The sequence below is a fragment of the Ambystoma mexicanum genome, chromosome 1q (genome assembly GCF_040938575.1).
Source record: "Ambystoma mexicanum isolate Mex_15411 chromosome 1q, UKY_AmexF1_1, whole genome shotgun sequence".
Taxonomy (NCBI): domain Eukaryota; kingdom Metazoa; phylum Chordata; class Amphibia; order Caudata; family Ambystomatidae; genus Ambystoma; species Ambystoma mexicanum.
Genome location: NC_090922.1, coordinates 49,501,184 through 49,515,352, shown reverse-complemented (window position 1 = coordinate 49,515,352; position 14,169 = coordinate 49,501,184). Strand labels below are relative to the sequence as shown.

The following is a 14,169-nucleotide window of genomic DNA, read 5'->3' as shown; positions in this document are numbered from 1 at the left end:
GTATTCCTAGATGTCTTTACTTTAAAATGTTTGTAGTGCGCAAACTATGGACCCATGGGCATCAGGGCGCAGACAAAACATTAAAACGGACATAAAGATACCCCAACAGTAAGGGAGAGTACTTAATCATAACTGCCCAGAAAAATGAAGCGAACATCCACGTTTTCAGTTTTTTCTTAAGTCTCTATGGATTCCTGACATCTGAGATCTAAGGGAAGCTTGTTTCAAGCTTTTGGAGCTGCAATGAAAAAAAAGCTCCACTTTCGACCTTCTTAGACCTGCATCTGGGAAGCATCAGATAGTTCTGGTTGCTAGATCTAAGAGATCTGCTGGTCACTTTATTGGAGATGAGCTCTTGCAGGTACGAGGGCATTGGGCCATCTGCATGTGTAGGTGATGACAAGAAGACGGAAAAGGGCACGCGCCTCCACAGGAAGCCAATACAAAGCTCGTCTAGCAGCCGTTATGTAGTCACGACGAGATAGTCCTACGACCACCCTGACCGCAACATTTTTAACCACCTGTAGTCTGTTAGTGTCAGCTTTGCTAAACCCAACCAAGAGGCTGCTGCAATAATCTATTTTTAACCCCATAATTGCTCTAGCAATTGTTTTGGTGTTGGCCTGTGAGATAAAAGGTCTGAGATGTGCCAAGAGCTTAATATAATAGGCCGCCGCTGATGCAAGGCTCCCAACGTGCGCTTTCATATTAATCTGCTGGTCGAAGACCACACCCAAAGTTTTGACTTGTTTTTTGGGGGTTCTCTTTACCTCTCCGAGTTGAAATCTATTGTAAGACGGGCCAAGCTTGGCCAGCATTGATTTAGTGCCAACAATTAGCAGCTCCGTTTTATCACTATTCAGTGGCAAGTTGTTCCACACCATCCAATTCTCAACTGTACTATAGACTCTATTCAGTTCCTCTTCATCCTGGGAGTGAGAGCCTACAATGGGGACGACGCACTGTGTGTCGTCTGCGTAGTTGGTAAATCCCACCCCCTCCTGTTCCAAAAGGGTGAAGGGGCCCCTTAAGCAGGGAGATAAACAAGTGCCCTGCAGTACACCGACATGATCGTAACTGGTTTAGCCTCTGCCTCCACGTGAAAAACTCTACTTTTTCTCTTGTCCAGAAATGAGCTTATCCAGCAAACCGCTACTGGGGAAAAAGTGGCTACTTCTTCCAGTCTGTCTACCAAGAGTGAATGGTCGGCCAAGTCGAACGCGGCCGACAGGTCTAATAACATTAACATGGAGGATAAACCCTTGTCAACACGTTCCAAAAGCCTCGATTTCAACTCCAGGAGAGCAGTCTCCGTTCCAAAACCTTGTCTAAAGCCTGATTGGCGGCAATTAAAAATAGGATGATTATTCAAATGTTGAGAAATCAGACCATAGGCGATAATATCCAGGATTTTCAGCAAAAACTGTGTATTTTTTATGGGCCTATAATTGAGCAGCACCTCAGTTGCTAAGCCAGGTTTTTTAGGATGGGTGTGACCCAGGCCTTTTTAAGGTCATCTGGTATATGGCCCTCCATGAGAGAGGAGTTAACGAACTTGCAGATGGCATCCAGTAAGACTGGCGGGCAAGCTTTAATTATCATGGATGAACAGGGGTCACCTTTACATCTAGTTGCCTTCAACTGTTCCACTACGACCGCTATCTCATCCCACGTAATGGTGGGAAAAAAAACGTCCTGCAGATAAAACACTCTGTTTAGGACATCACCAGGCCAGAAGATTCTGAAACAGCAGACAGGATTGGACCAACTACAGAAGGCTAGAGAAAAACCAATCTGCTGTGGTATTTTGCCTATATAAGGGGGGGAACTCTCCACCCCCATTGGTTGATTTATCTTTGAATTCTGAAGGAAGGCTTTTCCTGGAACTCTGTTCGGGGTACAGTCTGCTCCTAAATAAAGGGTGTGCTCGTCAGAGTTTCAAGATGGTGAATCTTAAAATGAAGTCCTCTGTCCAGAAAACCCATTCTAACCTACTTTCTCTCTATAGTAATCAAAAGAAAATACAAACAAAACAACTAAGACATACTTTGGGCCTTGCCCAAGAGAAAGGGATGGCTGCTTGCTTCTGACTCACCCCCTGCCCCTAGACCCTTGCCTATTATCACAGTCCAGGTCCATGTAGTTCGTGTATGGTGGAGTGCCCACCCAGGTTCTTGTTTGGTCTCTCTGGTTTTCCTTGAAAACTATGTCTCTGTCCTTCCCCATTTCGGGGGACTTTTCTATTTTCCCTTTCCTGCGCTTGTGGTTCTTTCAGTCTCTACTTCCACCCCCCCACTCTAGAGTTCACTCTTGCTCACTCCCCACTTTGGTCTCCCCGGTTTTTTTCCCCACACCAGGACTTTGCTCTACCTCTTTTCCCACTTTGGACCTCTTAGTTCTTTCACTTGCTCCAGATGTCTGTCTGTCTCTCTTTTCCACAATCTGGGGCATCTCTGTTCTTTCCCCATCACAACTTTCCTCTCTGTTTCCCTCCCCATTCTGGGTTTTCTCAGCTTCTTCCCCACACAGCGGCTTCATTTGGTGGCTTTCCCCACTCTGGGGCTTCTCTTTCTTCCCCCCCACACCGGTTCTTCCTTTTTTGGGCTAGCCACCCACCTCCCATTCCTTGGCAGCCACCATGTTACCAGTGTATTGTGGATGGTGTTCCCTGGGAGGGCGATGTAGGCCAACTGACCCTTGTCTCGCTGAGTCATACATGACTCCTCAACAGGACTCTACGGCTTTGGGCTCGTCTTCCTGGTTCCCGGATGCTCGGTGTGTGAGTTTGTGGGCAGCTCCTCCTCAGGAGTCTGTCTCGGGCTGCAGAGATATTCCGTTCCCACTCAGGTTGCTACACATCCCGCAGCTCCAGTCATTTGCGTGCTGGGCCGCTTTGCAGTCTCCCAGCATGGACCTTCGGTGCGATGCAACGTCTGGTTGCATTGCACTCACCTAGTGCAGGCCTCCAAGCGCGACACTGCATCTGGTGTTCCATCTCAGAGTCTTCCTTTGAGCGTCTCTCCCAGTATTCGCTGCAGCAATGAAACTCTGTGGACTGCACAGGTACTCCTTCGTGATTGATTCTGCCAATAGGAGTTTGTTTTTTCCTCGTTTCTACTGCCTTACATGAGGGGGATGGTATGAAGTGTGGGTCAGAAGCCGAGCCAGCCATTGTGAAAGGTTTCTCACACACCTTAGCTCCTGCATATCCCATAAAGGTGTTAGTCTCAGGGGCGAGGGAGAATGGTGAGTTAAGTCCTTTCTGGAGTTTTCCTGTCCCCTCAGGGGGAGTCTCATCCAGAATCATCCTGCTTACCCTGTCCCCTAGGGAGAGTGAAGTGTAGCAGGATCACCCCCCCCTCCCTAGTCCCAAAGGAGATGGCTCCCAGTTGGGGAGAAGTGACATACTCCTTGCATTTGTCACACAGTACCCGCAACAGTGGAACAGCCATTACCTACTTTGCTGTGACCTTATCCCACTTAACTCTCCAATTTAATCTCTGAACAAAATTATTTGGAGCAGGGACTTTTGATGCTTGATTAAATCACTTTTATCTATCCTGTTACAACAAAGTCTAGTCCCGATTAACCAGCCCTAGCATTGGATGTTTTAGTCAAATGCATTTAAGTCTCAATATTCCCAATTGACAGTATTGCTCCCCAACGTCCTAGAGTGTTGAAGTTCAGTTCCACTCATAACTGCTTTAGTAACGAATTAAAGAAACTAAAAAACAATATTAGATTTATCGAAAGATGATGAAGAAACATTTCTCCCCAGATCCACTTAAAAAGTGAAATGCACCAATATATGCACACTCACTTTGAAGAAAAATGCTTATATTTCTCAAAACCGATTGAAGCAGCAGATTCAGCTCTCAAAAAGCTTACCAATAATAGCACTATTGAACTCTGCCAATGCGACAAGAAAATCCAATCCCTCCTACTCCAAATGGTGTAATTTACATCTCAAAGTTTTCCACACCAAAACCTCCAAAACTAGAAATGCAACAGCACAAGTGTCTGCAACCTTCAGCTCCAGATGTTTTGAAAAAAAATCCCATGATCCCTCCCCATTGACTCAGCTGACTAGGGTTGATGAAAGTTGCAGTCAACAACATCTCGATAGTGGCAGGTTGCAGACGCCTGCAGTAGCAGAAAAGCTAGCTAATGATCCTGGGTGCTTGTTCCTTAAAGGAATAGTTCGTTCAGAAATATTATTGGTCAAAAAGATGGCCAATAATAAAACAATATCTAAAATATATATATATTTTGTTTAAGTGCCGATGCAAAGTTTCGAGCAAATGAAGCTCAAACTTTAAAATTACAATAAAACCCGTATTGTCTCATCTTCCTTGAATTAACAATGTCTCCCCAAATGCAGGCTGGCTAAATTCCTCAGGAACTTCCCAACCTTCCCTACCTCTCACTAGAGGTAGTTTTCTAATGGGATTTTGTATAGGGCACTTGCTCTGTTGGATCAGACTTAGTTGGTCACACACATTCTCCCCTTCTCTACTACTCTTACTATTGCTCCCTCTGACTTACTCCTCCCAACAGTCCTACATACATCCCTCAGATGTTTCACACCTCCTACTCCTCACTTACACCTTTTGATATTGCCACTCCACCCACTCCGCTACTCCCCATCTTATTACTACTCCCTTCCTACCACCCCTTCTCCCCTCCTACCACCTCTTCTCCCCTCCTTCCACTACTATTACCCTCCTTCCACTACTACTCTCCTCCCACAACTTTTCAAATAGCCTTCTTTCACTCAGTGCCATCCACTTCACTGGCATTCCTTACACTAACTTCTACTCACTCGTTGCATACTCACTTAAACTACAGAACCTATTTCACTCCTATGCCAATACCTTACCTGCTCCAACAGTCTCCTATACAAGACGAAAATCTTTCCTTCCTCCTACTAGTCTCTTGATCGTCCTCCACCTCTGAACTCATCTGAACCCCCCCAAATTCCTGCTTCTTGTCCCCTGCTTAAATATTCCTCACCCTCTAATGAGTAGCCACTATTCCCTAACCAAACTGCCTCTTTCTTTTACCCCCAGGGCATGTATGTGCCTGAAAAATCTTTAAAATGGTGCTAAGACCCACCCACTTTCACCACACAGGTTCACTACGTAATGCCTATGGCGGCATAGCAAGTTCAATGTCCCAATTCAGGTTCCGTTCCTGTGGACGATTTTGGTAAGTTTTAGATAAGGGCCTCTTGCTCAGCCCCTTCTACTGGTGGTCTAGGGGGCTCTGTAATTGATGTTGAGAGTTTGCAGTGGACTCAACTGGGCTCGTGACATGTGTTTCCTCGCTGCCCTGGTGCATGGTGCAGCGGCAGTGTGTCTTGGGTAGGTGTGCTGCTGCGCTCTGTGCGGCTGTGGCGGCTCTTCTCCATCTCTCTTCGTTACTCGGAACATGGAGCAAGGAGCGCTGATGCTCTCCCTTGGCATTCTCCATTCTTTTTTATTTTTTTAAACGTATTTTATACATTTTTACAACACACAAACCATAAACATCACACCCAACATTTCCAATTACAACCTTTTTAGTATATATTTGCATATTCTTCAATCCCATCTCCCTCCCTCCCCTCCCTCCCCTCCCCACACTATAACTCAAGCTTACACTGTGGTTCCTGGGGTATCCTTACCCTTGAGGTTAATCCCCTGCGCTGTGTTCGGACATTTCTTGTTCACTGGAGTTAGTCTGAGATACTCCCGACAATGTGGCCACTGTTTGTCTCCACGCTATCAGGGGTCCGACCTCCTCTTCCCCTCTACTTGCTGCCTCGTACCATGCCACTGTCTCGGCATTCGCCCACTTCAGAAGATAATTCCACAATACCTCCATTCTGGATTTACATGCTGCTTTCCAGCCCATGGCTATTCTCCTTTTGGCCAAAATGCAGGCCAGGACTTACAAATATGTTTTAGGTTGCATGGTCTTGTGAATCCCCCCAGCATGCATGCCCATACGGATTCGACCTCCATCCTGATCCCCTTCTCAGATAATCGTAGCCTATTTTCCTCCCAGAATTTCCCCACCTCCGGGCATGCCCAGAACATGTGAGTCATCCTGGTGTTCACCTCTCCACATTTGTGGCATTATTGTGCCTCTCTATTTCCGAATCTGGCGATCCTTTGTGTGGGTCATTTATGCCCTGTGGGTGACATACAACTGGATTTGTTGCAGCCTTGCATTCCTAGACACCTTTTTGTGATATCTCTGGTCTGGGCCCTCTCCCACTGCCCGTCCAGCATGGGCTCTCCAGCTTCCTCCTCCCAGCCCCATCTAAGTTGGAGCAACTCCCTTCCCACTCTGCACATCAGCAGCTCATAAATTCGGGATATTTTGTGCCCTCCCTCCGAGATATCGTACATCGATTCTATGGCTGCGTCAGGTTGTTCTGCTAATGCTATTTCGGGCCAGGTTTCCTTCACCCATTTCATTATTCTGGTATATGTAATGTACTGCCGCGAGTGCACCCCAGTTTCATCCACTATCGTTTGGAAGTCCAGTACCCCCCCCCCCGCCATACATCTCCCAGAGTCGCTAGGCCTACCGGCTCCCAGTGTTTCCGGATCCCTTTCCTTAGTTGCTCGTCCCCCGTGCTAAGCGCCACGAGTGGCACCAGTGGGGAACATGGGGTCGGGTTTCCCATCACTCGGCGTGCCTTTTGCCATGTCCTCCAGCCCAACTCCAACAATCTTGATCGCCCATGCAGTTTGAATTTGGGGAGCCATATCGTTTCTTTTAGGAAATACGGATCGCTTTCTCCCCTTAGCAATCTAGATTCTGCTGTCTCGTCCTCCGGCAGCCACCTAGCGACATACTGTAGTTGTCCTGCTAGGTGGTATATCTCAATGTTCGGTACCTTTATGCCCCCCTTGTCATAAGTGTTCTGTGGTTTCCACAGGGCTACTCTGTTTCTGGAATTATGCCACAGGAATCCCCTGCATAGACTCTGGAGCTTAGTGAAGAAGCGCCTAGGCGCCATGTACGGGATGTTGGCGAAAAAGTGTAATAGCCTAGGCAAAACCACCATCTTAAGTAGGGCCGCCCTACCTACCATGGCTAGGGGGACCTTTTCCCAGAACCCCATGCTGTTTTTGATCCCTTCCACTGCCTTTTCCGTGTTATATTTATGCTCATCTGTGGGCGTATATGTCAATCCCCAGATATCTAAATGTTCTGGTTTGCCAGGCTATCTGTAAAGTAGGTAAGTTCTCCCGTGGGACTCCTCTGTACCTCCCCAGGGGGAACATGCATGACTTCCCAGGGTTCACCGCTAATCCCGAGAGAGTCGCGCAACGCTCCATCACCTCCAAGTCGTAGTGCAGGTTCTCCTCTGGGTATCGCAAGTATAACAACATATCATCCGCGTATAATGATATCAATTGCGGTCCGCCTTTGGTGTAGACCCCTATTTCCCCATATTGCGGTCTCAGGCAAATCGCTAGTGGCTCTACTGCAAGGATGTATAGCATTGGAGACCAAGGGCAGCCCTGTCTCGTGCCTCTGCCAAGTTGCCATTTATCGGAGATTACTGCTCCCGTTTTGACTCTGGCAATTGGGGCGCTATACACCATCTTCACCCACAGCATATACCCTGGGCCATCCCATATTCTCTCAAGGCAGCCGTCATCCAAGGCCACCTTACGGAGTCAGAGGATTTTACTGCATCTAGCGAGCCTATTGCTATCTCACTTGGGTCGCCCTCTGCCTGTTCCACGACATGGTGCAGCCGCCTGTGGTTATTGGATATGCTCCTCCCCGGGACTTATCCAGTTTGGTCTGGGTGTATTAGTTTGTTTATTACCCTCTTCAGTCTTATTTCGCCAGCACGGGCGTGAGAATTTTGCTATCCTGATTTAGCATGGATAGGGGTTTGTACGACCCACACTCCGTGTCTGACTTACACGGTTTGAGCAGTGGGATAATCACTGCCTCCCTCAGAGATTCCGGAAGTCTCCCTCTCTCAAAGGCTTCATTTAGCATTGCCAATAGCGGGGGGAGCATTTCATGTTTATATGTTTTATAAAATTTGCTTGGGAACCCGTCTGTCCCCAGGGCTTTGCTCGTGGGCAGGTGTAGTACCACTGTCTCTACTTCCTCTATAGTGATTGGGGCATCCAGATCCTCTTTCTTCCTCGTTCAGTTTAGGTAATCCTATGTCTTCCAGCGTCTCCTGAGTCTCCTGCTCTGCGGACTCCCCTACGTCCTCATAGAGGTGTTTGTAAAATCTAAGGAATCCCTCATTCACTCCTTCCTGGGTGTTCCAGACTTGGCCCTCTTCACCGGTTATCTCCCTAATTGTTGATCTTGGTGTCTCGTTCTTGTACAGCCATGCCAGCAGCCTTCCCGGTTTGTCTCCCCCTGCGTGTTGCCTTTTGATGTATTTTGTATAGTTCAAGTTACCTAATCTATCCCAGAGCCCCTCGCACTTCTGTTGTAGTTGGCACGCTCGCTCTGCGTCCTCGTGTGAGGTGCCTCCCCCTTTCATGATTATTTCTAGTTTCTTTTCTGTCTCCTGAAGCTCTCGCTCTATTCCACATTGGAGCCCTTTGGATTTGGATGGAGCCGCCCCTCTGACCACCACCTTAAAGGCTTCCCACAGGGTTCCCTCTGACTTCACGCTACCTGTGTTATTTTCGAAATATCCAATTATCTCCTCCCTTAGGTCCTCTTGGAATACAGTATCCTTTAATGCCTCAACCCTAAGCCTTCATGTTGGGATCCTGGCCCTAGGCGGCTGGTGTCGCCATTCCAGGACCAGGGGGGAATGGTCTGATAATACCCTCACCTTGTATTCTGTGCCTGTTATTTCGCCTACGAGTTCTGGGGCAACAAACATATAATCCTGCCTCGTGTACAGGTTCTGTGGGGCGGCATAGTGCGAATAGTGCCTATCCTTCGGGTGTTGCTGTCTCCATGCATCCTCCAATCTGAAGCCTCTCAACAGGGTTTGTAGCGCTCTCGCTGCACGGGTGGGTTTATCTAGTTTCGTGTCCGATCTATCAATTTTGGGATTCAGCGTGCAGTTAAAGTCCCCTCCCCATATCACTGCCTCCTATGTGGGGGCTGATTTTGCTATACAGCATCCTGAAATAGGCCGCTGTGTCTTGGTTGGGAGCGTTCATGTTTATAATGCACAATTCCCTGTTTTCCAGCAACCCCCTAACCACAACCATCCTCCCGTCTGGTTCTGCCTTGACCTGCGATATCTGGAAGGGCACATGTGGCGCCACCCAGATAATTACTCCTCTGGCATACGCCGAATATGTTGCCCCCACCGTGGTGCCTCTCCACTTTTTCACCACCCCCTCTTGTCTGTCTTTAGTGAGGTGGGTCTCTTGCAATAGGGCTATGTCCACTTTTTGCCTTCTAAGGTACATCATCACCTTATTATTCTTTAGGTAGCTATTAAGTCCCCTGACGTTCCAGGTTTTGATTCTAAGGTCTCCCATTATCCCGTTTGGTTGCACCTCTGGCTCTCCAGCCAATAGTCCCGCCCAATCTCTTCCATCCTCTCTCCTCTTCCTGTTTCAACCTACAGCACATTTGTGAATAAGCTCGTTCCCCAACTAAACCCACTGCTAATCCCCCAACTCACCTCCCTCCCCCCTCCCTACCCATCCCCAACTGTTGCTTCCCCACACACTCCCCAACGATCTCCCCTCCCCTTTCCCTCCCAGTCCCCAACTGTAGCCCAGCTCCATCCCTGGATCTCAGGCCTTCCTGCATCTAGTCCTGCCCTGATATAATCAGCGCTAAAACTCTGCGGGTGGTTGCCTCTCTATTGGCAACCTTATTGTCTACCTAATAGGGTGCGAATTGGTGTCTCTGCGTCCCCACGCATCAAGTTTATTGTGTTTTTTGCCCGCCTCTTGCTTGCTTACTATTGGCCCTACATTGCGCCACTATATTCCAGTCCCAATGTCATTGTGTATACAGCACCTCTGAGTCGGGGATCGAAGCTTCATTTACCGTCTCTGCCCTCTCCGCTACCTCCTGTTTCCTGTGGGCCATTCTGCGTGTCCAGCCAGTCCATTGCTTCTTCCGGAGTTTCAAAGAACAGCGCCTTATTTTTATGAAAGACTTTCAGCTTCGCTGGGTACATCAGCATGTATTTATAGTTTGTTCCAAAGTTTAGTCGGTGTCTTTGTACCTGAAGCGTATAATCCGGGTATGCCGTTATTGTTGCTGTTGCTCTTTTGATCGTGCCCCCTTTGCGGAAATATTCCAGGATTCTCTCCCTGTCCCGGTAGTTTAGTATTTTGGCGATGACGGGCCTTGGAGGGGCGCCTGGCGCTGGCCTTCGTGTCAGTGCTCGGTGGGCTCTCTCCACCATGAATCCTTGGGTTAGCGCCCCTCCCTCGATTTCTTGCAACAACATTGTTTCAATGTATTCAGTGGGATTCGTGCCTTCTTCCCCTTCAGGAAGACCTACAATGCGTATGTTATTTCTTCGGGCCCGTCCTTCGGCCTCCTCTGCCCTGTTTTCCAAGTTATTCACCTGCTGGCGGAGTATGTGAATTTCAGCGGCGTTGGCTTTGCAAGTGGTGGTATTTGTTTGGACCTCTTTCTCCAGCACACTTGTGCGTTACGTCTTGTCATAGGAGTGTGACATCTACTTGCACTGCGTCGATTTTAGATTCAAGTGAAGTTTTGAGGTTTGCCATGGCTGTTTCCAGTTTGGTCTCCCATGTGGCCTTCAAGTCTTCTATCGCCGCCAGGATGTGTCTTTCACTATTTGCTGCTTCTGTATCCGCCTGTGGGGTTTTCTCCTTTATTCTTGCTCCTTCTGTTGAGTGCAGCGTCCTAGTGTATTTCTCTGTGGAGGGCAGCTTCCCTTTCGATTTAGGGACCTTTGATGCCATTTCCGCGTTTGTTGGGGAGTGTCCCCCAGGCGCCAGGGGCTCCGGCTCCACAGTGATGGTGTTCTAGTTCAATTTTGCAGTAGCTTCTGGGCTTTCCTCTGCATTCTCCATTCTTCTTTGTCTTTTCTCTGGGGCTTTTTGAAAATAAGAAAATATACTGGCGAGCATCTGAACAAGAGGCAAAGCTAGAGATAAAGGCCTGCAAAGACGCATGCTGGCACAGAAAAGGTGGCGAATAGGAAGTTGTGTACCATATACTGGATGTTCTGCCATGGCTATGACTTGCTCTGGATGCCACCCTGCACCTCCCTCCACCCACGGAGAGGGGTTCTTAGCTCCTGCTGACGAGGGTAAGGACTTGGCCTTGTCATAGTGAATGGCGAAGACTGTATGGTATATGAGTGGCTCATGAGTGTTTGGCGGTGTGAGCATCTGGTATATGAGTGTGTGGCGTCTAAGTGCCCGGGTTCCAGCATATGGCTCATGTAGCAAATCAGTGTACAGCGTATAAGTAGTGGATGAGTGTTTGGTGTAAAGTCATATGAAAAGCACATCTTCTACGCCTGTATGTATGAAAACTCACCTTAAAGTGAGGTTTGACTTTGTGAGTTTTTATACATCTAGGAAGTGTAGTGGGGAGTCTTACATTTTGAACACGTTCACAATTTATATCTCCTATACGTTTCATGTACATATGGTAACTGACCTCGAAGTCAGTCCTAACTTTGATGTGAGTGTTCATATGTCAGTGTGCATGTACGAAATGTAAATCTCCTATGAGTACGTGTATAATTTGTATAAAGATGTACATTCATTATGCACATTCCTTATATGCCCCCTAGAAGTATGAAAGCTCACATTAAAGTGAGTATTTACTTTTATGTGAGTTTATATTTGTGTAGAAGGCATATACGAGTTTAACTTTTCATATACGTTGCCAGTTTACATCTCCTCTAAGGCAAGGCTCGTATACATATGAAAACTGACATCAAAGTCAGTCCTGAACTTGATGCAAGTTCTCATCAATAGTAGTGTACATGTGGTAAATGTACATCTTCTACATGTATATGAAAGAGGCGAGAGGAAAAAAACAATTGCAAAAGAAGCTGATCAAGAGGGACCTGGACAGGTTGGGCAAAAGATCCATCTCTGCCAGAAGTCGTTCTGGATTTCAGTCATATAATTGTTTCAAAATTCCTTCAAACATATGCCAATCATCACACCTTGAATACAATTCTCGATCAGTGCTAACCTCGATCTCTAAAATCATTCTAAAATCAGTGTTTGCGAGGTCCAAACCCGTGTTTTGTTTGTGGCTTGAAAAAATGTACCCTGTCACTGAAGGACACAGAGGCCTGAGATGGCTTGGAGTAGATGGACCAATTGAGCAAAAAGCCATTCAGCAAAAAGATTTGCTGAATCTTGAAAGCTAGCAAATGGACAGCCATAGTATCTGTTGGGTATTGCTTTCGCCTGAAAGCATGTTATGCTGGGTTCTGCAAATACATTGCCTTTGTCATTTATTCTGTTTTATGATCGGCATCTCTATTAGTAGTTTATTGTATTGACTGAATTTGCTTTGCACATTTGAGCTGTGGCCTGAAACTGGCAAGTTCTAGTATGTTTTGCTTTATAAAGAAGATGAAAATGGCAACCATGGCTTCAGGTTAGTCAGCTCAATGCACACCTAAGGGGGATTACCGAAACAATTTGCCCCTTTAGGAACAGACTTTAGGGTGTCTTGTGTTTTGGTTGCCATGTTATTTTTTTTATACACATAAAACCATTATCAAGCATTGTTGATAACCCATTGGTACCTCGACAACATTTTGTATAGAAGGATACTTTGATCCCCAATAAGCATCCAAGTAAACTATTCTCAGTGTTAATTTCCACAGTGTCTTCATACGCTTGAATATACTGGAAAAATATTGATTAACAAGTTTAGACGTAGAATATGTAAGGAGGAGGTAGAAACATCTAGCATGTATTGACTGTTGCCTCTAACCGATTGATTTATATAAGAACAGATATAAATATGTTGCCTTTAATATGTGCCAAATTGTGTTTGATTAGTTTTGGAGCAGTATATACTCAGGGAGCCCTTTGGTTATCATGGTTGCCGCTTTTTATATATGGAGAGAATTTCAGCAAAAAATGTCTAGCTGGATACTGTTATGAATCTTATTTTTATGCCAGATGAAATATGTAATTTTATTCTGTGATCTTTTAGCTTAGATTGTCTATGTAATGTTTTATGTGGTATTGTGTAATATGTTTGGGTAGTGGAGTAAACCAAATGCACAAATAAAAACAAGTTGTTAATCACACTGAATACAATATATGCATGCTGATTATCAACCGGTGAGATGTGGAGTCCATTTTACACAAACCAAACTAATGCTCCTAATTAACCCAGTATCATCTTGCCTGTGATGACATGTTGTTTTAACCACAGAGCTAATCAGGAAGATTTATCTCAAGCAGTTGCCACTGATTTATCATACATGTTCTGTTTATTTCTCACCAGATTGAGAGGCTCAGCTCTGCTCTTAGGGATCTAGAAGCCATAACAAAAGATGCAAAGAAAACCCGCTCAGTTGAAGCAGCCCATTGGCAGAAGGAAATGGCCCTGGACCGGGAAGAAATGGAGGAGAGACTGGCCGAAGCAGAGAGCAAACAACAAGAAAGTGAAGCCATAATGCGAAGATTTAAAGATGAGCTGCAAGAGAACAGTCTCATGGTTGGTAACTTTAATCACAAACTTAAACATCTTTTACATATTTTCCATAGAGGAGACCACAAGCCTCATCCCAAAACCCACAGAGCAAACACTTCACCTACCCTTACCCCCCATTCCCCCAAGCTCACTTCCAACCCCAACCAGGGATGGACTAAGGTCTCCTCACTTTTCTGACTTCCCTAAAGTTGTCTACAGAAAAATCACCCTGTGGAGATATGTTGTCCTATTGAATGCTTACCTTTTCACTAATATAATGTCATGTCACGAATGGTACCAATTGTGGCTGGTTGTTCTCAGTTTGACATTTCTGTGCTAAAAAGTGTATGTTCTGGTATTGCTGTGTCATGATGTATGCAATATTTTTCTAGGAGTTCCTCTGAATTTTTTCAATGTGTTTACTTTCTTTCTTTCCTCTTACTGGTGGGAAGATCACTTCTACGGTATCACAGCATTCAAGGTCTACACTAATAGTAGTAGTAATGCGCTTTATTTTGGCACATAGCCATAAAAGCAACAATACAGCAATAAAGT

At 46.2% G+C, this 14,169-nt stretch overlaps 1 protein-coding gene across 2 annotated transcripts in view; it reads left to right on the top strand.

Annotated features, from left to right (window-relative positions):
- The window catches only part of PMFBP1 (polyamine modulated factor 1 binding protein 1), a 1,360,893-nt gene that overhangs the window by 561,633 nt on the left and 785,091 nt on the right, over nucleotides 1-14,169 (top strand). For both annotated transcript variants that reach the window (XM_069635509.1, XM_069635508.1), the window contains one exon: nucleotides 13,426-13,638. In XM_069635509.1, the coding sequence (XP_069491610.1) occupies nucleotides 13,426-13,638 (213 nt within the window). The remainder of the gene's footprint in view (nucleotides 1-13,425; nucleotides 13,639-14,169) is intronic.